Source organism: Netta rufina (genome assembly GCF_964035555.1).
Source record: "Netta rufina genome assembly, chromosome: 5".
NCBI lineage: Eukaryota > Metazoa > Chordata > Aves > Anseriformes > Anatidae > Netta > Netta rufina.
The window spans coordinates 63,599,515-63,624,330 of record NC_140128.1 but is presented as its reverse complement, the minus strand read 5'-3'; the positions used below and the strand labels follow the sequence as shown (position 1 = coordinate 63,624,330).

General features: G+C 43.7%; 1 protein-coding gene across 2 annotated transcripts in view; it reads right to left on the bottom strand.

Moving 5' to 3' along the window:
• MDGA2 (MAM domain containing glycosylphosphatidylinositol anchor 2) overlaps positions 1-24,816 on the bottom strand; it is a gene marked incomplete at both ends in the record, with an annotated part of 324,685 nt that overhangs the window by 138,953 nt on the left and 160,916 nt on the right. Inside the window, 3 exons of one of the 2 annotated variants that reach the window (XM_084287611.1) lie at positions 4,199-4,468; positions 20,529-20,661; positions 24,330-24,538. In XM_084287611.1, coding sequence (XP_084143737.1) covers positions 4,199-4,468; positions 20,529-20,661; positions 24,330-24,538 — 612 coding nt within the window. The remainder of the gene's footprint in view (positions 1-4,198; positions 4,469-20,528; positions 20,662-24,329; positions 24,539-24,816) is intronic. The other variant, XM_084287612.1, reaches the window with a different exon arrangement.

The window sequence follows — 24,816 nt, the reverse complement described above, 5'->3', positions numbered from 1 at the left end:
TAAACTGACAGGGAATCCCACCCCTTTGAAAAATTAACTCTAGACATTATGTTTCCACTTCACAGAAGGGAAAAGTCACAGAGTCCAAGTCAACTGGCATTAAAATAATGTTGCAGTGGAAGAGACAAAGGAGTCTCTTTAAAGAAGGTAAAGGAAGAACTCACTGAGGAGGCAACAAATTTGAGCTTGTGCACGGTGACACCCTTCCAAATAATATCACTGCTGCACATTTGAAGACCTGTAAAGCATCTCTCTGGTTCCACCTGATGCATAGGTGTCCTTCAGAGATGCTACCCAGCATTTTTGCTCTCTTCCTGGATGGAGGAGCCACCTTACAACCCTCATTAGCAGAAACCTTTATTTCTTCAGTAAGATACTGGTACCTATTGAGAGATTTTTTTTTTTTTTTTTTTCCATTTTCCCCTTCACAGTGCCTTTGGAATGTTTTTCTTCCATGTTCTCATACTTTTCAGTACTGGTTCAAGTCAAGTTGAAGCTGTACAATTTTCCAAAAGCTGTTGGCATATGATTATCTTGATTCCTGCCTCTTTTGACATTTTCAATTGTCACCCAAATACTGAATGGTATTGTGACAATCGTGTTTTTATGCACTGTCTTAAAGCTTATGAGGTCAATATTACCTTTTCTCTACTCTAATGCCTTGTGATATCTTCTTCAAATATGCACTGAAGAATAGAATAGAATTTCTAAGATTCTAAGAGAAATTTTTGAAGTGAAATACCTCCAAGAGCAAAGTCTTTTTCTCACTTGAGTGAGAGGAGTCAAGATCCCCTTAGAGCTTCCTCTGCTTTCTGATGTTTTTGTCTAGAAATACAGTACAGGAAGCTATTCTACTCATCAGTCTGAGAGCAGGAAGTGAAGATGCCACTGAGGAGAATACCCACCAACACTCAGATGCCAGCAGACTTGCAACCATCTAAAGAAATACCGAGAAACTTCCATAATTACAACTGGTGAGCAGGCAGCTCTGCTGAAATGAGATAGTATTTCCTCCTTCTCTGTTTCGTCCTGGACACCTTGACAGATGACAACGTATTTGATGGGATGGAGTATTTTGCAGTAACTTTGGTTAGGGTTAAACTGATAATGGCATTCTTCAAAATGGCTGTATTTCACAGACTTTCACACCAAATGGTGACTTCACAAGGTGAAAAACACGTGGCCTCATTGCAGAGGCAGCTGTGCCACTGGAAAAGCCCCATGCACCACATCGTTTGTTTGCCTCTGGTGAGCTCCCACTCAAAGCAAGCGGTGGAAATGGAAGACATTGCATTAAATCTGTGCCTCTGAATAAATGTCATAATGGTACTCAACACAACTGCTCTTCATCTCAGCAAAACTTTTGCTAACATTATCTGATGGGTGGAAGAGAAAGGCACTGACTCAGTAATTCAGCAGAACAGTGACAAAGGAAGCCAACTTTGGCTCACAACTTGTTTAAGAAAGTGGTACCTTTAAAGTACCTTACTTCTTCTGCAAGTGGTACTTTGACTGCCTGAGCAGGTGGTGAACGAGGGAGCCTCTTCCCCAGCAGATGTGCGCACCGCCTGGTGTTTTGCAAGGGTCTTCATTCACATGAACCAAAAAGAAAGTGTGCAGCGTGTTTTGTTGGAAGGACTTAAAGTTCCTTGTAAGATATACAGGCAAAAAGAGGAAAAAAAGAACATCCAAAGGCGGTTATGACTAAATGGGTTCCTTGCATAAATGGCAGCTTTGGTCTATTTTACTTTCAGAATGTCTTCCATGCCAATGCTCACTGGAAGAAGAGAGAAATGAGTAATGGCAAAGAGATCGCACATTAAATGCTTATGCATAGTAGGAAGATGCAAACCAATACCACTGCTGGCGCAGCGCATAGCAGTCGCAGGAGCTAGTTACTTGCACCCTGGACATTTATGTATTTATGGTTATTTCTTTCTGAAGGATTCTCTCTGATTTTAGATTTATTTATTTTTAATTAAATGTATGGCAGTCATATGGCATTATCCTTGATGGATTCAAAGGAAAGTGTGATGGGTATTTATGAATTTGGGCAGTCAGCCACAAAGACAAGAAAATGCTCAGAAAAAAAAAAATAAAAAAAAAAAATCAAGAGCTGCTGGAAGATAAGGCAGCATCAATGGGATGAAGCTCACACAAAGGCATGTTTGGATAAATGCACGGTGAAATTTAGTAAGTTTTAAGGGGAACAAATTTAATCCAAGCCCTGATGGCACTTTTTACAATTTTACATTCCTATCTGTGTAAGATTAGGGGATTATTGTCTAGTCCTAGGATCGGTAGTCCAACCTGAGAGAAGCTGCAAACTCCAATTACCAACTGCTTCTCCTGCAAGGCTTAGTTGCCATTTCAACTAAATACTCTTTTCTCCTCAGCTGCTGTGTGAAAATCCTGATAAACAGCAACAAAAAAAGAGATGAAAGAGAGAAGCAATGAGCTGCAGGCAAAATGCTAAGAAACATAGACACAAAGTAAAATCCAAACTTGGGTGCAAATTTCACTCACATTTCACTGTGAAACCCAGCATCCCTTTTAGTAAATATAAATCAACTAAGGCCAGAGTAAAAAGACTTTTTAAAGACAATTCCTTCCCTTTAACAGAAATAATAGTAAAGGGGAAAAATTACAGCACGCAGCCATGTACTGGGGGGTGATGTTCCTTGTGGTGGTTGCTTCTCAGAATTAATGGCCACACAGAAGAGAAGAAAAAAAAGAATCTTTCTCAAATGTTTTAATGATATTTTGTTCAACATCTTGCAGCTCCTAGGCATCTCATAGGCATGGGCTTCTATAAATAAAAATGTGAGGGCATATCATTATTATGCTATGACTCATGGAATTTGTATCTGCAGGGAGCTAGGGACTTGGCTTTTCCTCTGGGCTCTCTGGTGCTGTCTGCTGGGTCAATTAAAATACTCAGATTTCCTTTCACACAAAACCTTTCCTCTCCCTTTGCTTATTCTGAGTGTGTGTTTCACTCACATCTTCCCTTCACAACCTCATCACCGTTGTAAATCACAGCAAATTAATGTTGATGCTGTGTTCTTGAAACAACACTGCTTTTGCCTCTTGACAACAAAACCCCTAAGCCAAATGTCAAAAATTCAAATGGAAATACAATATTACAAATAAATCTGTGGACTTCTCCTGATAAACTCCTGCAGACCTAGGCTGATGTGGTGCTCCCTCCCTGACCCCCAGAACAGAAATAGCTTCTAATTCATCGTCCTGCTGAAGAGCATAATATGTCGGGCAATAAGAACTGAACAGGGGTTATGGCTCTCATAAAATATTCACACCACTGGCTCCTTATACAGCAGTTTCTCCTGAGTATGATAAATCACATGGCATTATTTAAAGTTCCTATAGCGTGGGAGTTTATGTTTCGGTAGCATTCATAGATTAGATTATAGAAAATTAGTTTCAGATGAACTGTTTGCTTCAGGTAGATTAATCCACTCAGATGATGCCTACCAGCCAAGTGAACTCCACCTTCAAACCAACTGGCCATGTCCCTGGGGTTACCCAGAAAGCGGTAAACAAGTGGGGAGAGTTTCTTTCCACCTGTCAGTAATTGCTCTGCAAGCACTCTTCTCTTACTTTTATCTAAGACAGACATTTAGTCTGCTATTTAGCATAATTAAAGCATAGATACTAATCTAAAGCTCCTACCCAGGGAGCAGTCGTCTGATGGCAGCAGATTCACAGCATGCACAACAGCCTTAATTTCAGTAACATGCTCAGCTGATGGGAAGGAAGAAAAGGGTGAGGTAGGAAATGATGTCCAGGAGCTCAGGACCCATTAGAGGGAAACTCTGCCATGGCCCCTGCCCTCAGGGCACTGCTAAAAGTGTGCGTGCAGAGGAAGGGCAAACCTTCGCGCTCAAAGGCAATGACACGGTGTCCTTTGGCAAGCATTTGTCCCTGGTTTGAGTGAGAGCTGCTGCATCTGCATGGTACAAAGAGGCACCACTTCACCCCAGGCACAGCCCCAAGTAGGGGGCTGGAACCCAGCACAAGAGCCAGTGGCTACCCGAAGCCAGCACCAATTCACTTCATGCATTAATAGAACTGACCAGAAATACATCTGGAAATGTAGGATGCCACTATGTAAACAGAGATTAGAGTTCAATTTATCCTCCAACATAAAGGCTGCTGGTTTGTCAGCTCAGCTTACCTCTTACAATGATGTTGGTGGACTTTTTTGCAGGGTTTCCAACATTGTTATTGGCGACACAACTGTACGTGCCAGCATCTTCCGACGTGATGGCAGGTATCGTCAGCGTGCCGCCGTTCAGGACCGTCTTTTCGGGCAGGACACCAGCGGACCTCACCCACGTCAGGCTGGGGGCTGGCTCTCCTCCTGTTGTCACGCAGACCAAGGTGATCGCCTCCCCAGGGTTCACCACTATCGGGTCGTCCACAAGAAGCTTAATCGAAGGGGATGCTGCAAAACACAAGAGGAAAAGAAAGGTGTAGTGGGGCAATACCTGTGCCATTGCTCAGTCCGGCCGAGCACGCTCAAGTCAAGTAAGATCAGCAAAGGCTTCAGCTGCAGCACTGCTAAGAGGAGCACACATCCTCCGAGAAGGCTGCTCCCCGTCCTCCTGCTCCACCTGGCTCCACGCGTCCCCTGCTCGGGCACCTGCTTGTCCCTCACTGTCAAACAGTGGGTGAGGATTTATGTGCAGCCGAGCTTGGGAAGTAAAGTATAATGCACGGGATAGGTGCCAGCACGCTGGATTTTCCACCCTGGAAGAAAAGCATTAGTAACAATCTTCTTTGGCACAGACACCACGTTGTTCTCTTCAAGTCAGATCCTCTCCATTGAGAACCAGCCCTCTTAATCCGCCCGCCTCCCCGATGAACTCCCCGGGACTTGGCTGCGAACTGAGAGGAATTTGTAGAGTTTGAGTCACGTCTGCCGAGCCAGGAGTCACCCCGTGGGACACCCCCGGCACACTTGGAAGCAGGAAAATACAGCTCAGGCCCTTTTATCCTGCTCAGGCTGTGCGCCCAGCAGCCCCAGCCTCGGCTCCATCCCCTCCCTCACTGGCAGGTGGGAGAGGTGCAGGCTAATTAGGCCCCTGCTAATTGCCACACAGCGGGCAAAGAGCCTTTGGGCAGCACCACCGCCACGCCAGCTGAACTACACTTGCTAAGGGCAAGATGCTGCTGCTCTCAGAAGGGAGAAAGAAGCCTGTGATTAAATTTAATTCTCTCTCCTTGCCTCTTCTTTCCCCTGAAATACCTGCACACGACATACGGGGAGCAGCAGAAGTGCTTGGTATGAAGCGACACGGCAGGGCAATCCGTTTTAGGTGCTGGAACGTAGCATGGCAATCCGAGCTGCAATTTTTCTGGAGGGATCCACCCTTACTGGATTAGGGCTTGGCTTGAAGGAGTACTCCAAGCTACATAAAGGATGAGCCAAAGCCTGAACGCGCATTGCTAGCACAGAAAAACAGCAGTGCTAGACAAACGTGTGTGTAAAGGTGAAGGATGGAAATTTTGTGCAAAATCTAGGGAAAGAAAACCAGAAAAGGTGACAATAAAAATAAAAGGAAATAAAAATGTTACATTTGGAAGTGGCATATCACTATCACTGTTACTATAGAGATACTCTCATGTGCTCTGCTTTATATGTGAATCTTATTTTGATATTAAAAGAATATAATAATCACTAAAGGCAGGTATAAGTCAACTACAAGATAAGAGTTTTCTTTACTGGGCACTCACCCAGGAGGAGCTGGCTCTCTGCTTTCACAAGCAGCAGCACATGAAGGGGAAGCATTTCTTTTACACCCATCCCCAGCAGAGGGAGAACAGGCCATGCGCCAGCCAGGGAAACCCTTCAGGAGAGCAGGAGCACAGAGGTTTAGGGGCAAAGCCTCCTCCTCCTGCTCCTCCAGGCTCAAGATCCCACGGACACTTTCCAATGTCAATTGCTGGGCTCGTGTAACCGACATAAAGGCAACAAGGCTGGGTGCTTGGCTAAAAATATGGACAGGAAACTGGCCACTAACTGTGTAGGTGTCGGAGTGTGAGCCCCCAACCTCAATCTCTGTCATCGGCTGGTGCATCCACCAGCTGATGGGCTCCTTTTTGGGGATTAGAGATATGAGACTGGGCAGCACGTCCTATGCTGTGCTGTAGCAGTATTTGTTCAGAATAAAGTGGCAGAGGCAGGGATCCAGGCACCCTACATCCTCCCGTGCAGTTAGAGCTGAGCTCAGACCTGTGGGGTCATCACCCAACATGGGGCTTGGGTAGCGCTCAGCTGGCCGCTCTTGCTCCTTCCCTCCCCACCCTGGTAAATGACTTTTCCTCAACAATTCTGGCAAGAAGCTGTTCTCTGCTCTTGCTAAATATCCAGCCATGAGACAGGGAACAAGAGAACCACAAATAATGCTTCAAAACTTCGAACAAAAGATGAAAGCTCCAACGATGTCAACCCAACCTGGCGCTGCTGTTTACCATAATAGCCTCGTAATCCTCCAGATGAAAGGGGGCCCTTTGCCATCTTTCAGGTAGAGAGACAAAGATAGCAGCTGATGTTGATAAAAATGCTGTGATACATCCCTTTCATCACAGCACTCAAAACAGTAAGTACATGAAAATTACGGTTTGCATACAGCAATTTCTCCTTGCTTACACCACACATTTCACTTAACTACAACCTACCCCACCAGGCAAACACAAACAAAAATCCAGCAACACATTCAACGACTACCATGAAAAGCCTGCTTTAAAGCAAAGAATATTAAATAATTCAGCGGAGATACTAAGGGTTCCTACAAATGAAACTCACAGTAGCATATAAAGGGTCAAATGTCTATTGCAAAGAGAATACGAAACCCCAGGAACAATGATCTATTATTTTGATATTTCCTTGCTTGAAGTCCTATAGACAATCAGCACTTTATGGCAGCGTACCAACAACACAGAGCCTCTTATTTTCAGCTTTGTGGTGCAACCAGTGGTGGGATTTGGTCTGGCTGGGTGTCACACGCGTGCGACCAGGCTGTGGCTGGGGGATGGAAAGGCTGCGAGGCTGCTGGAGCTCCCCTGGACTTTGTCCCTCCGTGCTGAGCACTGCTGCCAGCCCAACGCTTCCCATTTGCAAAGCTCATTTCTGCTCTTGGTGCAGCTAACACTGAGCTTTCCTCCTTCAGCCAGGGATGGGCAGGGGTGGGAGTCAATGCTGCTTTTGTGCCAAATGTGGATGTGGAAAAGAACAGGGCTAAGGCATTGGTTTAGTTACCTGCTGGATGACCTGTATTAATTAACTTGGGTTAATTAACAGCGTGTAGGCTTTCTGCAGGTCTGCTTTGCTGGGTAGCTCTGCTGCATTCCTTCACCCAGAACCGTTTCCCCCCCCAGACCACAGGAACGCCTCCACCTGCTCCCAGGGGATGCTGCAGCGACACAGCCACAGGCAGCTGCCCGTCCCGCAGAGGGGCAACGCAGAGCTGGGGCACTGGCAGCAGTGGGGAAGGCAAAAAAAAACACAACAAAAACCCAACAAGTAACAGGAGGGACAGTAAGCCCTGGACTGGACTGCGTAGGGTTGCCACCGAATCCCTCTCCTCCAGATTTCCCAAGCAAATACCTGTTAGACAAAAGGTTTAGGACCGGTTTGGGCTGGGGAAATGGAGCTCGCTGCCCTGTGGGATCTCTCCCTGTTCTAGTTTCAATGACAGAGAGAAGCACTGCCAAAAGTCAACTCATTATCCATCTTAAACTATATTCTGGCAACCTCCCCCTGAGGTAGCTGTCTCTCCCCGCAGACTGTCGGCAGAGACCAGAGGGCAGCTCAATCACCGCAGGTGACATCCAGGGGCCTGGAGGTGGCTGACACCAATCCCACCCTCAGCATGAGGCTCTACAGGTGCTTCAGGAGCCGACAGATGTGAACGGGTTATTTTGGCCTAACCCACTCTCTAAAATGGATTTTTTGTCTCACTTATTGGTAAATTTTGGGGGCTAAATGCACAAAACAGAACTGTTTAATTCATTGCCATGCTGTATTTTCAGTCCAACGTGATTAAAAAATAGAGCAGGCATTTATAAAGATGACAAGATGATCCAGAGCAATTATAATAGTTGATGATTATACCAAAATATTGGTGAAAGACTATTAAAACTCATGCTTCAGGGCATAATTTTTTTTTTTTTTATTTTTTTGGTCAAGCAGGAGGAAAGACTATGACATATCTCTTACACTGCTTTTATACTCTCTCCTGAAATGTCTCAGTGGCTCTTGTTAGGGACAGAATGAGATGTGTTCCTAATAGGCTCTGCATGTGGTTAAGCACCCTGTGCACTTGCAAAGCATCTCCCATGACTGAACCCAGCCAGGAGAGCCATGGTACAGCCCCAGCCCAAACCCAAACTGCGATATTTGTTTAGATAGCAGGAAATCATGCAACTGAGTCAGAAGGAAGAGGAGATAAAGACTCCTCCAAGAGATCTGACTCATATTAAAATGACAGGATTGAAAAAGCCACTGCGTGCAGTTGTGTGCTCCTGGCACAAGTCTGAAAGACGCTGGAGCCGTGTCTGTCTCAGCCTCCAGCACACAGGTGGTTTCACTCAGCGGCATCCACATCATCTGTGACAGCAGAAATATCAGGGTGAGCCACGTATTTCTACAGACCACCCTGCTTTCCCAACACAAGGCTGGAGCCTGGACTGACATTATGCCTGCTCACTTTCAGACAGGCACGAAGAGATAAGCGTTGAGGCTGGTGGAGACCCTCACATCCTCACTAAAAAGCTTTCACACGGTCTCAGCTGAGATCATTTGAAGAGAAGCATATTGCTGTGCCAGTACGCCAGCGATTTATGCCTCCAATCTTCATTTTATTATACAAGTTTTGCAAAAAGTTAGTTTCAGCAAGCAGGCTACTTGGCTGGTTGCCACGTTTACACAGGGCTCTTCTTACATGAAAGGCACTTTGAGATCGAAGTGCTTCAAAGCCCCCAGAACTCAGCAGGTAGATGTGCAATCAAAAGGGAAGATGCGTGACTACACCAGCCACGAGTTCCCTCTGCGAAGCTGCCGCCTCCTGCCATAGGAATAAGTTCCTCAGTTTGTGTTTAAATCTTGATGAGATCCCTCAAAATTCCACGAGAAGGTTTAATTTAGGGACATATTTTATTATTTTCCACCGCTGTATGACTGAATTTTGTTTAATCATGTCATAAATATGCCATTTATTTACTTCTATTCTCCTTGCTCATCCTTCCAAACTGTCTGAAATTTTTCTTCTCCTTCTTCCTAGCCCCAGAGCTCCATCCCTTCACACCACAAAGCCACGTTTGGGTCCTGGAGACATCCTGACACATCCTGCCACACAGATCAGCACTGATGTCCTCAGATTGGTGTAGAGTCAAAGACTGATGGATTTTACAGATTTAAGCACTATTCAGCACTGGTTTAGGAAGTTCAGCATCAGGTCCAACACAACTGTTCAATACCAAAGCTCGTGTAGACATCGATGGTGCTCACGTGTGAAATCACAAATTTTTAAGGAATTTCTAACATAGCAAAAATGTCCCTGTCAGAATCAGTCCCTACTATGTGGAGTGTGTTATCAGCCCAGAGCCACTTCCAATGTTTCATCCAGGCTTAGGTCTCCCTTAGATGACATCAGCCACTCATTAGACAAACACGGGGCCATCCAGGTGTGGCAAGCAAAGCATCTCCCAGCCAGAGCCTTCATCCCGGCATCAGCACAGACTCAGCCAGGCAACCTGCCCAGCGGAAACCTTCTTTCAACTCCCTAATAGGAAGAATAAACTTTGTAATACAACAATAACAAGCTTTGGTAAATATTTCCACGGGGGAGTGCATGGAACAAGCTTTCCAAACATCCTATTTGGACACCGCAATGAGAACGGCTCCGTTTTCAAAAGAGCCCTGCGTCTTCGCCGTGCTTTAGAAGCAGGGGTTTCCGAGCGCCAGCCCCACGTTTCCAAGTCATGGTTGGTTTGCCAGGGCACAAAGGGAGCCGCAGTGCCGCTGCGAGCCCTTCCCTGCGAAGAACAAGGCCCTACTCATGGCGAGGGAAGCCGCTCAGGTCCCATTCATATTGCAGCTGCAGCCTTTTTAAAGGGACTTCAGTTCGGAGGCTTTCGCGTGCAAGTACTGCTCCGGCGCCCCGCGTATTTCACAGCACCGCAGAGCCTGGCTGTGAACGCTACGGCGCATGGCAGAGCGTCACAGAGCGCTGCTGCAAGTACACCAGGGCAGAAACCAAGGCCCAGTCACCTTGGAGAATTAAAATCAGAACCGAATCAATGTGGTTTTAGTTAGTATTAACATGTGCACACAAGACAAGTTGGGCACTGTTGGCATACAGACAGAGATTAACTACAAAAGGTGTCCATGACATACACCGATCCTCACAGAGGAACAGAACAGCACACAGCAAGTGCTGCTTTTGATTAATGACTTGAGCCAAAGTTTGCCAGATCCAGTGTAAAGCTAGCAGCCATTAAGTTATCATTAGCACCCTAATATACGTGCTTAACAACATCGGCCTACCAGGCACCTCTGACATGACAACCCAGCTCTACAGCAGTGTTTCCAACGTTAAGCAGAGCCACCATGGGATCACTGGCAGAGAGACTGGAAGCACCCAATTATTGACCCAGTACTGATGTTAACTGAACATGAAAGCAGCAAAGTCTGAGCTGCTGCCTGGGCTGGGTATGAGACAGGTCTACACCGAGAGGAGAAAGATATCTGACACTGATGTAGCACACAGAAGAAACCTGATGCCAAGGTGTGTTATAATTACAATGAGGCAAATATATGTACCTGGACTGGGTATACGGAACGGCGGAAGTGTCACGGTTGGCTCTGAGCATCACTGGGAAACACAAAAGTAAACTAACAATTTAATAGCCATGTCAAAGTAGAGCAGAAAGTTATGTCCTTGAGAACTCACTCATCTATGATGAATAAAAATGAGAAGACATCATTTCCTCCAGTTTTGTGAATTATTTCATATGCAGAACCAAAGTAATAGAACGTAATTGAATTACACTTTCTCATATATACGTGTGCATGTGCATCCATTTAATTTACAGGGTTGATTTCCTGCAGGAATACAACGCATATGCTCCTAACACACATACACATTACCTACAGTCCCTTGCAAGTCAGAGCAGAAAGAGAGAACACTTGAGGTCCCCACTCTGCTGGGAGCATCATTTTTTATTTACCTACCCAGTATAGTTCAAATATATAGAGAGATATTTAATTCCCAGCTGAGGTCAAGATTTTGAATTATTGGGTAAAAATAAACTTTTTATTGACCACACTGTCACAGCACACTGTGATATTGTAGGTCCTTTCTTTTCATCAATACCCTCTCAGAAAACAACAGCCAAACCCACTTTTATGCACCCATCCTCTCTGCTTTTATCCGACAGAGCCATAATCTTGACTTATGTTTGACAGTTCCTCTTGTTGGTCTTGCAAATCACAGAAATCCTGCGGGCAGAACGTGCCAGTGTGTATCGACCCAGCCAGAATAAGACACTCCAGTGGGCCAAACTGTCAAGCAAGCATCCACTTACATGTGCCAGCAGCTCTTCTGCGCTCTCAGCCTGTGCACACTTAGCTAGAAGAAGCAAGGCTTCTTGGGTCAGTTCACCTTGGGCTTGGCAATGAGTTCTTCAAGAAAGGCAAGGGGGAAAAATAGGCAGAGACACGTAAATCTGAGCTCTTTGCCGATTTAGGACTGAAATTCATCACAGAATTCCAGGTTGGAAGGGCCGCTGGAGGCCATCTGGTGCAAGCTCTCTGCTCCAGCAGGGACACCCAGAGCATGTTGCTCAGGACCACATCCAGAAAGTTTTTCAAGATCTGCAAGGATGGACACTGCACAACCCCACTGGGCAAGCTGTGCGAGCACCCAGTCATCCTCACGGTGAAAATCTGTTTTTATAAAGTTGTGTCAAGTAGTGGCCGGTCACTTAGAGCTCTGGACTTCAGCAGTGTCTCATTCAGCTGCTGCAGGCAATCTGCATGCGCAGGAGTAGCGAAACACTCCAGCTCTAACAACCTGCAAGTTCTCAACGACTATGCATTTAGACACATAAAACATATGGCACCTCTTCAGCATACAGATCAATCTTATTTTTTTGTTACTTGCTATTTTTCTCATTTCATCATTCCCCTTAAAATTCTAGCACTTGCCCAGGAAGAGATATTTTTTTTTTTGACTTTATACACGCAGTTACAGACATACTATCAAGAATGTAAAATTATGATGTTGCAGGGGAAGCAGGAAGGAGAGTTGCAAGAGAGAAATGAACCAAAGAATGAGATTATATTTAGCAACGTCCATTTTCTGCTGGGCTCAGCCCTTACCCAATGCAACAACACCCCTGGGTGCAGATATCTGGAGTGCGGGCCCCAGGGAGGGAGCAGGTAACCTTCCCTCTCCCTCCATTCTAAATAGCCTTTTTTTTTTTTTTCCTCCACCAACTTTTTCTGAAATCTTCTGTTTTTTAACCAATGGGGACGCAGCTTTGATGACTCATCTTCTTTCTTCCCAATTTGCCTGGCTGCTTTTCATGGAGCAGCAGCAGCACTTTGATGACTCGCACTTTGCTCGTGCTGCCGTTCACGCACAGATGTGGCATTGATAGCTCCAACAGGGAGGAAGGGAGGCGGATATGTTTGCTATTCAGAGCACTTCCTCAGTGGTTACGCTCTGGAGACAACTACAATAGCTCACAGCTCCCACACTGTATGAACTATTCATTCTGTGGACGTTTTATCAAGAGGGTATGAAGGGGAGGCAGGATCCTCCCTTTAGCAGCAGAGTAGTGTTAAATCAGCTTAACCCACTCATGAAACTGTCCCCTTCGTCACTATATTTAGATGCAAACCTACATTTAACCAATGTAGGTTTAAATTCATCTCTGCTAATTTCAACCACTGGAATGTCAGGCGTGCAACGCGAGGTCATGGATCTTGATGAGATGTAAGCACCCCTAAAGCCCAATTCCTGCTCTCCAAAAATAGATGGGATGAATTGCTCTTCGGAGACGTTTCTCTCCACTGAGTACAGTGCTCCTTGAACAGCCAGTGCAGTACAGGTACTGAAGCTTTCAACATGCTGCAAAGGTGAGACAAATCCTGTCTTTTGACAGTAACAATCACCCACCCAATTAGTGGGTTATGAGTGATTGACTAAGAGGTGATGCAGAGAAAAGACCCTCAGTGTTGTGCTCAGATCGCCATCCACCATAAGCAAAAGTCAGCAGCCATCGGATGGAGCTGCAGAAAGAGGAACCTCGCTGGGAGATGAAATGAGCCCTGCATCGAGCTCCATGCTGATGAGGCTGGGTTCAGAGCTCCCTACGTGCCCTGAGGCACCGAATTCCACCAGGGAGGTGGACAGAGGACATCAACAGAAGCAGTGTGAGGCGCAGAGGATGTTATTCATGGGGAACAAAATAAGGAGCCTGGTTCATTACACAACAGAAAAGGTAGGACAAGATAACCACCTTCAATACACAAAACACTGCTGTGAGAAGGGAGAGAGGAATAATCTCCTCTCCATGCCACAGTGGACAGGAGCAGAGTGATGGGCTGTAGTTATGGAAAGGCAGGTTTGGGCTGGACATCGGATAATGCTTTCAGCAGTCGGGGTGTGCAAGCACGGGGTCAGACTGCCTGCCAATAACGCCAAACCTCTGCAGCTGGCAGCTCCTCAACACAGGTCCAACAGACACTGGTAGGACAGAGTTTAGATCCAGTGCATTCTGCCATCAAGAAAAGGAATAGACGACTTCTTTGGGTCATTTCCAGCTTTATTTTCTATTATTCCTTCTTACTATAGCATTAATACCATCTACCTTCAGTATTTAGCTCTGAGTACGCAGCTGGCTGTATTTCTTATCTGAGGATTTCAGGCCTTTGTAGTGCAGGGCCATGTGTCACTGTCGCACTCTTTAGAATGCCAGGGGATGCTAAGAGAAATATTTTTTAAAGTCAGATAATTCTCTTAAAGATGTATTGTCTGAATGAAGAGAAACAAAGCAAATTTGTCATGACAGACTATTGTTTAATGGAGGGATTAGAAATGAATTAAACTTTTTTCAATTTGATTCCCACTGCATCCCAGACAGAGTGCCAGCTTCTGCCGCTATGTGAATGAACGGTGTCATGCAACTGAAAAATCACATGGAAATACTCATCTTTTTTTGGTAAAAAGTTACTGGTTTGGATTATTTCTGTGTTAGAAGCTGCCAGAAATCAACCTCAACCTTAAACATTAATGATACTGTCCTGACACCTGTACTAAGCAGCCTTAACTGTCTAATTCAAACTAATACACATTTTCAAATGAATCAATGGCCCTGAAATTGCTTTGTAGATCAAGATCAATGTTTTATTTGCTTTTACTCAATGATATTAGAAGAAAATATTACAGGAATCCCAGAATTTTGATATTGAAAGCTGCCTATTTATTTCAACTCTTTACATATCCTAATGATGTTTGAAATAAACCTTTCAAGCTAGATGTTTGGTTTTATGGGTAAGCATCACACTTTTTCTCTGCCACTTTGAAACAATGAACACTCTTAAAAGGCTCCATTCATATTTACTATTACATGTGAGCATTACGATGTGAGATTCAGAGTTCGCTGCATTTCAATTCACCTTTCCCCACTCTAAAGATTACATAGCGAGTCACATACAAGCTGGAGAGAGATTTTAATATCATCTGTCAATAATTCATGCTTGATATAGAGCATAATTAATGCTTGAAATAATATAATCCCTATATTTCTAAAGGCCATTGTGCTTGCTCCTGCTGAGCATCTTCACACCAAGTGCCTCCGTACCAGTGCAGGGCTCAGGCTAAGGCAGGGTGACAGCTCCTTTGGGCTTTGATTGGTTTTTACACAGACAGGGAGGTCCTGGGGAGAGGAGACAATGCTGAATTCAAACTACCACTTCCACAGCATTGTTTTTCCTTTAAATGTGCATATTTTATTCACAGATCATCTCCATCAGAAGGGATTTCTGGAGGCCTCTGGTCCAACTCCTCCTTCAAGCAATGCCGATCACACCAGGCTATGCAGGCCCTATATACAGTCAAATTTCAAGCATTTTCCCCAAGAACAAACCCTGATCCCTCAGACTCTCCCATACGTCATGTTCTCTAACCCCAGGCCCTTCCAGATTTGGCATCATCCAACAACTGGTTCAAAGTGCACTTGGTCCCATTGTTTTGGTCACTAATAAGGATATTGCACAATATTGTTTCCAGTTTTGATCCCTGAGGGAGGACTTGAGTAGACGACCACCAGCTGGACACCCTGCCACCCTTCAAATGCAAATACCTCTTCAATTTTGCACTAATCATCCACCTCTCACCAGTCTGGCTATAAGGATACTATAGGAGATCACGTCAAAGGTTCTACCCAAAAAAAAGGCAAGAGAAAGAAAAGGTGAACAAAGGAATCACAGGGGTGATCCCAAACCACCTGTAAGTGGAATGGGTGATAAAAAGGTCTCAGGGAGCCATCCCTATGAGAAGAACGGACCTGCAGGGCTGTGCTCCCCCACCCCACAAGCATTTGCCACCAGCTGTTTTTCGTGATTCTTGCTGTTTCAAACTGTGTAGACTATTTGGAGGGAAAACGTCCCGGGTTTCAGGAATACAAACACAGTAAGAGCTCTAAGAGCTTGAGTGGCGAGGAGGCACATGAATGTCTCAAAAACTTGAATGGGGATGAGGCACATCAGCACCTTGCAAGAACCCTCTGAGGCTTCAGGGGAGAGATGGGACAGCAGCAACCTCAAGAAAAGCCCCAAGGGTAGAGTAGGAGCCAGAAGCTGCTCAGCCAGGCTGTCTTCCTGGGTACACTGGGGACGTAGTGAGGCAACAAAAACTGGCAACGTAGACAGAAAATATGGAGGTCATGACTCAGTGAGACACCCACTCTCGCAGCTGCTCCTCTTCTGACAGCCTGGATTCAAGCACATACACTGAGAAAGTCGTCAGGGTTCCTCCTCCTTGTCAGAATAACCCCTTGATTTTGGTGCAAAGCAGCTGCCTTTCTGCTTTTTTTTTTTTTTTTTTTTTTTTTTTAAGAATTCCTTCTTGCATTAACTTACCCAAATTAACTTCGATGTGCTGATTTTAAAGGAACTTGGTCTACTAAAAACAAATGAGAGCTGCAAAATTAGTCCCTTTGCTGCTCTTCACATCTTGACTTCTATTTCTGCTCCTGCCACTCACCAGCAATCTGACAGCAGGTGAATCATTTCAGAGTGTTTCTGCTTCCCTTCAAATTTCTCATCTACTTGGATAATACACTTGCAGAGTAATAGCTGTCTTTAGATACAAAGTGGGTCTGGGCTCAACAAGTGCCTCTGCGTGCTGCTGTACAATATTAGTGCTAATTGTCTTCTTGGGCTTCAGCATATGCATAGTCACATGCTTCTGAGATGATCTCAGCTTCTCTCATTACAACACCCATTTTATTTTTGTATTTTAAACTAGTCTGCACTGGAACAAAGAAACCCACGTGTCTGAAAAATGATGCTGATGCACTCTAACTCCTGCAGTCTCTACAGGCACACGGCAATATGTCTACGGCTCCACATCCTCATGCAGAACCGATGTAATTAAGACACTGCTGTGGAATGAAGGGGGTGTGAGTGTACCTAATTATACCTATGTGTAACTCTTTAAGCCTACACCATGTCCAAAGTATACTGATGAATACGTGTTCATCTGATGGCATCAGCTTAATTACTTCTCTAATTATTCAAGAAGGAGGCAGGAAGTTTTCTTTGGATTGGTTGTATAGCAGTAATTGATTGTTATTCTGGTGATGCCATGACACACAATCAAATAATCAGCAAGACAGAGTGAGCACAGAAAACAAAAAGGTCACAGGGACAAGCCGGCAGGCTGAGCTGAGCAGAAATCTCAGCTACTCACCCAAAGACATGCCTAGTGTTCCTCAAATTAGTCTCTCAACTCTGGTGTGTGAACAGGAGTATAGATGTATGAAAGAGCCTGTGGCATAAATAGTAGCAGGAGAGCACTCGGGTTTGCATGCTTTCCTTGAAATGAATGTCTACATTCATCCCCATGTCACCTACAGTTCTTGGCAAGGGAAGGTGGGGACACTCGAGCGTTTCAGAGAAAGAAACAGGAAAAATGTGTTCATGCATCTCTGACACTGTACTCTCTTACAATACAGGGAGATTATCAAGCAAAAGGTTTAAACAGGTGACTTGACTGTCATCTGTGAAAGCCTCAGTGGCCTGGAAGCAAACAGCACTTAGGGTAGTAGCAGGATACCGTAAGAGCGTGAAGAATTTCCAGGGACACAGTAATTGCTACGTTGGTTTTGTTGCACATCTGTTGGGTGCCACTTCCTCACTCGCAGCCTGCCAACAATCATCATATGTGACAAACCCTCCTGCAGCGTGCCGACATCCTGCTGTGCAGAACCACGCCGTGGCAATCAGTAGGGAGCCAAGGTGCTGCCTGCAGCACGCAGCCTCCCACCACCGTGTCCATCACCGAAGGGTGAGCTGCTCCATACAGGTAGTCCACAAACCCCCGCAAACTCCATCTGCCTGCTGGGACAGCCCATGTCCCTGAGCAGCCCAGGCTGGGATACGCATCTACGGCAAGGAAAGACATTCCCAACTTTACCCTCAAGCCAGTCAACCAACGGGAGCCTGACAAATAATGCAATTCTGCATCATGCAATAGAAGTCTGAACCCAATGAGCCAAATCACAGCCAAAACAAAGTGGAAACCCACAGCTGCTGTGTTCTTAGCCACCCTCCTTACTCATCTCTCTCAGACAGAACAGCCAACTAGATCTCAACACCAAACTCTCCCACCAGCTCTGCTCACAGACCCAATAAATGCAGAACAGGCAAATTGTCAGCAATTTTACAGTGACGTCACATAATTGGTAGCTGAACTTAAACTCACTTGAAGTCACCTCCATTACAAGAAATATCACGCACGTTTACAAACCATACAGATGCTTCTGTTTGTCTCCTTATTGTTTCTATTATACGGACATCTCCATAATATGCCTTCAGCCTTAAATTAAAAGCAGATGGACAGGCTAGGACTACTCAATAGTAGAGTATTGGGTTTTGGTTCTGTTTTTCATTAAGGTGGATTTATGTTGGATTATTCTATATTTCTCATTTACATAACTTCTATGAAGTTACTCAAGGTGAAGGTCTAACAAACAGCTACAACAGATGTCATATCAAATGAGAAAGTTCTGCCCCAGAGTCATCAACATATCAGTCATCGTCTTTAATGAGTTATTGCAGTAATTACTATAGCTATTTAATCTTGCTCTTGATGTTAGTTGCCACGAGGTTCTTCACGAGAAGTGTGAATATACATTTTCGGGCTTGTTTACTTGTCAACTATTCCTGAAGAGCTACTCCTGTTAATGTACCGCTACTACCTCCTGGAGAAGACAATTTTCTCCCAAAATAAGCATGATATTCGTACGGTAGAAATAATTCATTCTTGTGGCAAAATAAGACCAAGATCACCCGTGCTTAGTTCAGAATGGCCATGTTATTTCAAGTTTCACCACTACTATAGTGTAAACAAATTTCTGTAGCAGCTGAGGTCCAACATGGTAGAGGCTGTTCTGGCACCAACAGCAAAATCATCGCCTCTTACAAATGAATGAAAGAAACACTTTGCTGAGGCTGAGCTCTGCTTGGGAGAACATAATGGTCATGGACAATATGCAGGTACTGGGCAAGACAACTTCTATAGCGAGAAAAAAAAAAGAGCCCTACAACTTCTGCTGAGCAACCAGACTGCAGGTTACAACCCTCAGCCTTCATTCGCATGCAAGAAAGTGGAAAAGTTATGACTAGTGTGGAGAGGAAAGTTGCTCTCAACTATCAGCTATGCCACTCCATGGCAAATGAAATTTCATTTCTCTCCTGGTATGAAGTCAGTCCAAGTAAAGAAAGCCAAAACTCACATTTTGATTTTTTTTTTTTTTTTTTTTTTTCTTCCTGGCAAAATTAGTAGGAGAATAAAATGAGTGCTTCCAATACGTTTTGCTAGGTACCTTTGGAGCTGATTGTAATTCCCTTACTGCCAGTGGCAGCTTTAAAGCTGGGCTGTTAATTTGCTTTGCAGTGGGTTGTGCACAGGAATGGTACATAACACAGTTCTGGAGTCCCTGCTGTCAAATCAGAAATTCAGAAAAGGCTGAAGGCAACTCCTTGGAATAAATCCATGAGAGCAGAAATAATGTGAAATGTGCAAGTGCAAATAAAATTCCTAGTTCATCTTAGATGCACTCAGCATGTTAATACCTCAACTGTTTTGTTCATTTGCTACCTGTTTTCAGTGCCCTGAGGCACACACTATTAAGGCACAGCCCAGCATAATCTAACTCGAAGTCTTCAAATGTTACATCATTTCCTGCAGAACAGTTCTCCAGAAAACACTTCTCTGAAATCTCTAATTACTTAAAACCATAAGCCAATGACTTTGCTCTTTGGCTTCAATTCTATAAAGAATTTCAAACACACATCATCTGCTGATCCTGGATGCAAAACCTTTAAGATATTCAAAATCTATAATTTCCATCCTGCTAGAAACCAGCATTCAACAGTGTGCTTGCACTTCCTGCGACGACCAGCTGGCGTGAGACTCTCCAGATCATAGCAATGACACAACCACTGAAGGGAGGAAGATGCACAACTGGGCTCAGCCAGGACCAAGCCGAAAGAAAAGAGCAAAGGCACAAGAAATGCCACAACATGCAGACACCTTGGTCAGAGACAGATAAATGCCCAGGTAACCTGCTGCAAAGCACTTCAACTTGACTGCTTGAATATTTTTATTTGAAGCAATTAAATCTGAAAAAAAATGCTTTTGTTTAAATCAATGTAAGAAGTCAATGTTTCATTCACTGTAAGAACACATCAGATCAATCAATATATCAAATCAATGGCTTAAACCAATGTAAGAATATAAAAAGGTAGATTTATTTCCCTAAAATGTTCTGTTGATTACAAATAAGTAGCTTCCAGCAAAATGCTGTGAGAAGCATTTGGGAGTGTTTGGAGGACTTGTAAAAGAATGTTCTACTCTGTGCCTTGGTTGAGATGCCCTTTCCTTTTACCTCGCTGCAATCCCTTCTTTGATGTCAAGTCTATTCCCACCAACAAAACCTCCTGACACTGGAGGAAAATATAAATCATGATAGAGAGTGATAAATATTGATACCAATAAACAAAAAAGTCTTCAAATCTTAACTTTGCCAAGAAAAGGGAAAACAACTGAAATAAATGACTTCTACAACTTGGTCCTAAACAGCTCCAACCACCAAAGCTCCTACTATACAGACACACATTGTAAGTGACACAGCAAAGCCAAGCAACCCTAAAGGCCACCAAAGGAACATGAAATGAGCAGGGACGGTCACTGCTGGAGACCTACCTGTTTTGTTAGAGAGTCGGAAGGACACCATCTTGTCGGGAATGCTGCAGACATTCCTCACCGAGGCGATGCAGCTGTAATTCGCGTAGTCCTGAGGTCGGAGGTTCTTCAGCTTCAGGATCTTCGTTTCCCCCTGCAGGAGCAAGAGAAAGCATTAGGAAGAGCCTGAAGCAGAGGAGGGAGGAGAGCTGCAGGGTGCACTCGGGATGACTTCCAGGAGGTGTAGATGTGGCCAATTAGTAAGAAGATGTTGAAATGGTCCAGAAAATTATTATTTTTTTAATAGCAGAAAGAATGGTGGCTGGCATAGCCTGAAGCCATAGCCCACCTTATATATTAAAGGCAGAAGAAAAGAGAGTGGCAAGGGGGGAAATTGTTTTGGCAGTCTTTGAAGTCACAGCATTATTCTGGATAATACGTTGTAAAGTACAATCTGCTTGATGAAAAGAAGCATAAGCTACAGAAATCCTGCTGCTTTTCCTTTGAAAATGAGCTCCTGATGGATTTTATTTTTAGCCAGGGGTGTAAATGATGGAGCAGGGACCTGAATAGGATGTGTAATGAAGGAGTTCCTTCTGATATGATCAAGAGAAAACTGTAGTGTCCAAATACAAGATTTCCACAGCAGCTTTATATGAAATGGGCACCGCAGAGCTGGGAACTCGGGAAAAAAAGTTGCTGAAATACATATGCAAAATCTTGAAGCATTGTTAGCAACAGCAGTAACAGAAAGCTGAACGGGCTGTTAGGTACAACATCCCCTGCTTACGCTGAGCACACAGGGATGCCACGGAGCACAAAAAGCAAGAAAGCAGGTGAGTACAGCAGAGCACAGCAGGGCATCATGCATGACACCGTGACAGTAAAGGGCTGCAGAAACATCAGATACGTCTCCATTTATCTATACATGCACATTATTCATCCTAGCACTAAAATAACAAACTTCCTGCATTTTCAATCTCCTCCAGCTGCCCACTTTCAAGTCTTCGCTTGTGTTTATGCTGATAAGCTAAAAAGGTATTATGTTTAGGACAGGCTGTGGCACAACCTCAGCCCTGGGAGGCTCATAAGCCATCAAAATAAGGCAAATAAGCCAGCTCATAAGGCATCAAAAGAGCAAACTATGAAAAATGTTCATTATTATGTTACTATAAAGCAACTACCACTTCTAATTTCATCACGGCTTGGGAAACATACTGACTTTTTTGACAACATCATGAGCACATATAGGAAAATATGTGGTCGTCTGTGGAAATGCATGCATAACACTAGCAAAAACAAAGCAAAACCAAATGAACAAAAACAAGAAAAGAAGATACAGTTAGCAAGAAAAGGAAACAGATAGTCATTAAATCAAGCTCAGTAGATGTTTGGAGCATTGGAACTGAAGTGCTTTGTATGTACAATCAGTCCCACAGAAATGATGTGATTAAAATCAAGCCCATGCTGGTTCAGTGTTTGCAGGACTGAAGCCTCGAAGGGGTGTTCCTAAAGATAAAGATCCTACTTTAAAAAGATTCATCTGGACTAGAGAAGGGCCTGATCCTGGTTAGTGGGAACGCAGCTAACAAAGCCATTAGGTTCTGGATTAGACTGAAATGCAGAGCAGCTCCATCCCACTGATTTGGTCCTTAGCTGCAGACTCCAAGTGGAACTTGTGAGCTGAACTCACAATGGTATTCTGGATCATGTTCCCAGATTGCAGAGATTTGTAAAAATATATATCTATTTTCTTCATTGGTTTGAATAATTAGTCTAATTATGTCTAATTGCATAATTATTGTAAATACAGCAAATTTAATCTTGTGCTCAGACTGTGCAATTACAATGTGCAATGAGAATGATGCAAACTCTTAGGAAAAAATCTGCATCAAGATTTCAGTTTCGAAAAATTCAGTATTTCAAACACTCGCACAGATGAGAATGCACATGTTTGTTCTTTCCCCTCCCCGACCCCCTCATGGCAGCTAAAATAAGTAGCTGATATTACCTTACTCATCAAAAAAAATCTGAGCTTAAAGTTCAAGAATTTCTTTTTATTTTCCCAGTTTTTAAAGTGGCTTCTGTGACTTGACAGAACAAAGAAACTAGCGTAAAAAAATTGGCCTTTTGGGGTACAGTAACTTAGAAAATTTCTTTGTGCTACTGTTATCCCTCACATTTCTTCTGATTTTCAGACTGATGATCCAGCTTTAAAGCGATCAACAAACAAATGCCACCTCAAATTCACCTCTTGGTGCTCTGAAGATATATCCCCTCTATCCCTCTTCACACCAGCTCTTACCGTTTGTTACCATATCCTAAGCAGAACCAAGTCTGCAGAGACGTGCTGTAGACATTTATGATTCTTAAACCTTTAATTACATCTTTTCCTCTTATAAACACATATCAGACCTTGTAGGCACACAGACAAGATACACTAATTCAACCTGAACTCCAAAAAACATAAAAAGGTTATGGATAAGCTTTGGACTATCGCCATGACAATCTGATTTATTCAGATTAATTCGGCCCAGACAGAGGGTCTAGGAAGAATGCTCCCTGTAACCTAAGAATCTTTTTTTTAAAAAAAAAAAAATAAAAATTAATCTCATTTCATATAACATGTTTTATTAGATATGTTCTTGTTAGGTGATCGGAAAGGTATTAATCATCATTTCCATATGGAGATATTATAAAAGGACCACCTCAAGGGAGTCCCTCACTTTTTAATTAAAGCATAAAGATACTTTCGTTTACACACTTGAATCCAAAGAAACAAGCCGCACATTCTCTAAACTGAATCCATACACGTTAAATTAAAAATAATTTCATCACTTTTAGGAGACCAATAACTTGGCTATGTAATCTAATTCTCATCTCTGCAAGGTTCCAGGCACACATTTCTCAATAGAATACCTACCCATGGTAGCAATATAAAGCTGTCAAGCATAATAATAAGAAAAACTGAAGGTGCTCTCAAATCATTAGCTGAAAATTATTTATGAAATTTGCAGCTTGCTTTCTGCTATGAAGACCAAATTACCAGGCAGTTTTCACTTGTCTTTACTCGTTGTTGCTTGAGACTTTCCAAAATAACATCTTCTCTTTTTTTCTTTTCTTCTTTCTCTTTTCTTTTTTCCTCATACCATCACACACACTTCTCCATAGACAATAGGATATGTCACCTTTTTATTCCGAGACTGTGTAAGTGTGCTAACAATAAATTAATCTGATCTAATCTGACAGACTCTTTTGATAGCACAGTCTGCTTTTATGACTGCAAACAACAGTAGGAAGACTTATAAAAAGCACTTCCCATTTTTGCCACACCATCTTTAAAGTGTGTAAGTCTGGAACAAAAATCTTATATTCAAAGATGTGGAAGTTGGAATAATAATAAAAACAAAACAGGGAGTTGCCTTAGAGTTCAGCCTTCTTGAAAAGCTTTTTAGGCTGCAACTTCTGTGCAGAATCACTTTGCATTGTATTGGAAAAGATTAGGAAATAGCAGTCAAATCAGAGCACTGGGCTTGCAGGCTCAAGGAAAATGACTTCAAAGGGGCTCCTGCAGACAGCACTCACTGTGCATCTTCCCATAGCTCCCTGCTTCCTAATTTCTTTATCAAAAAATAAAAAGACATTTTTTATATTAGTAGCTCTTTAAAAACTACATGGGTGGATGTGCCAGGCTGTGGTTCTCTGGAGGGCATGCCCACCAGGCGCCCCAGGAACCCAGCAGGGATGTGCAGACAGACAAGCTCTACATCTAGTTACAAAGTCCCTGGTGCAAGCACTCGAAGGAGAGATAAATACTGCAACTTCATTTCCTACCTGTGTAAAGAAGGGCTCGTAGATCTCAACTCCTTTATCAGAGCCTTGCAGCAGTACCTCCTGGCCGCGTCTCCAGCTGTACCGAACAGGCGGATTGGAGTTGGCAACGCACCTGAGAAACACAGTTCTCTCATAGTAAAACTGCTCCTTCGCTTCCCCTATGCTCTGGTGGACTGTTACTATCGGGTCATCCAAATCTGGAAAGGCAGAAGAAACAACAGAGATAAAGTCAGGCTCCACCAACACTGCGATCCTTACCACTCACATGAGCAGGGAGGCAAAACAGAAGCAGTGCAGCTCTAAATCCCATAAATGTAAGTTTGAAGACTTCCTCAGCAGAATCCAGTTTTAGAGTTTGTTTTCATCTGTACAGCACTTAGTACAACTGGATCTTTGTTCACCACCCTGGCTTATTACAATACACATGATAATATGACAGTATCTATCATATTTCTGACATGTTTCCATTAATATT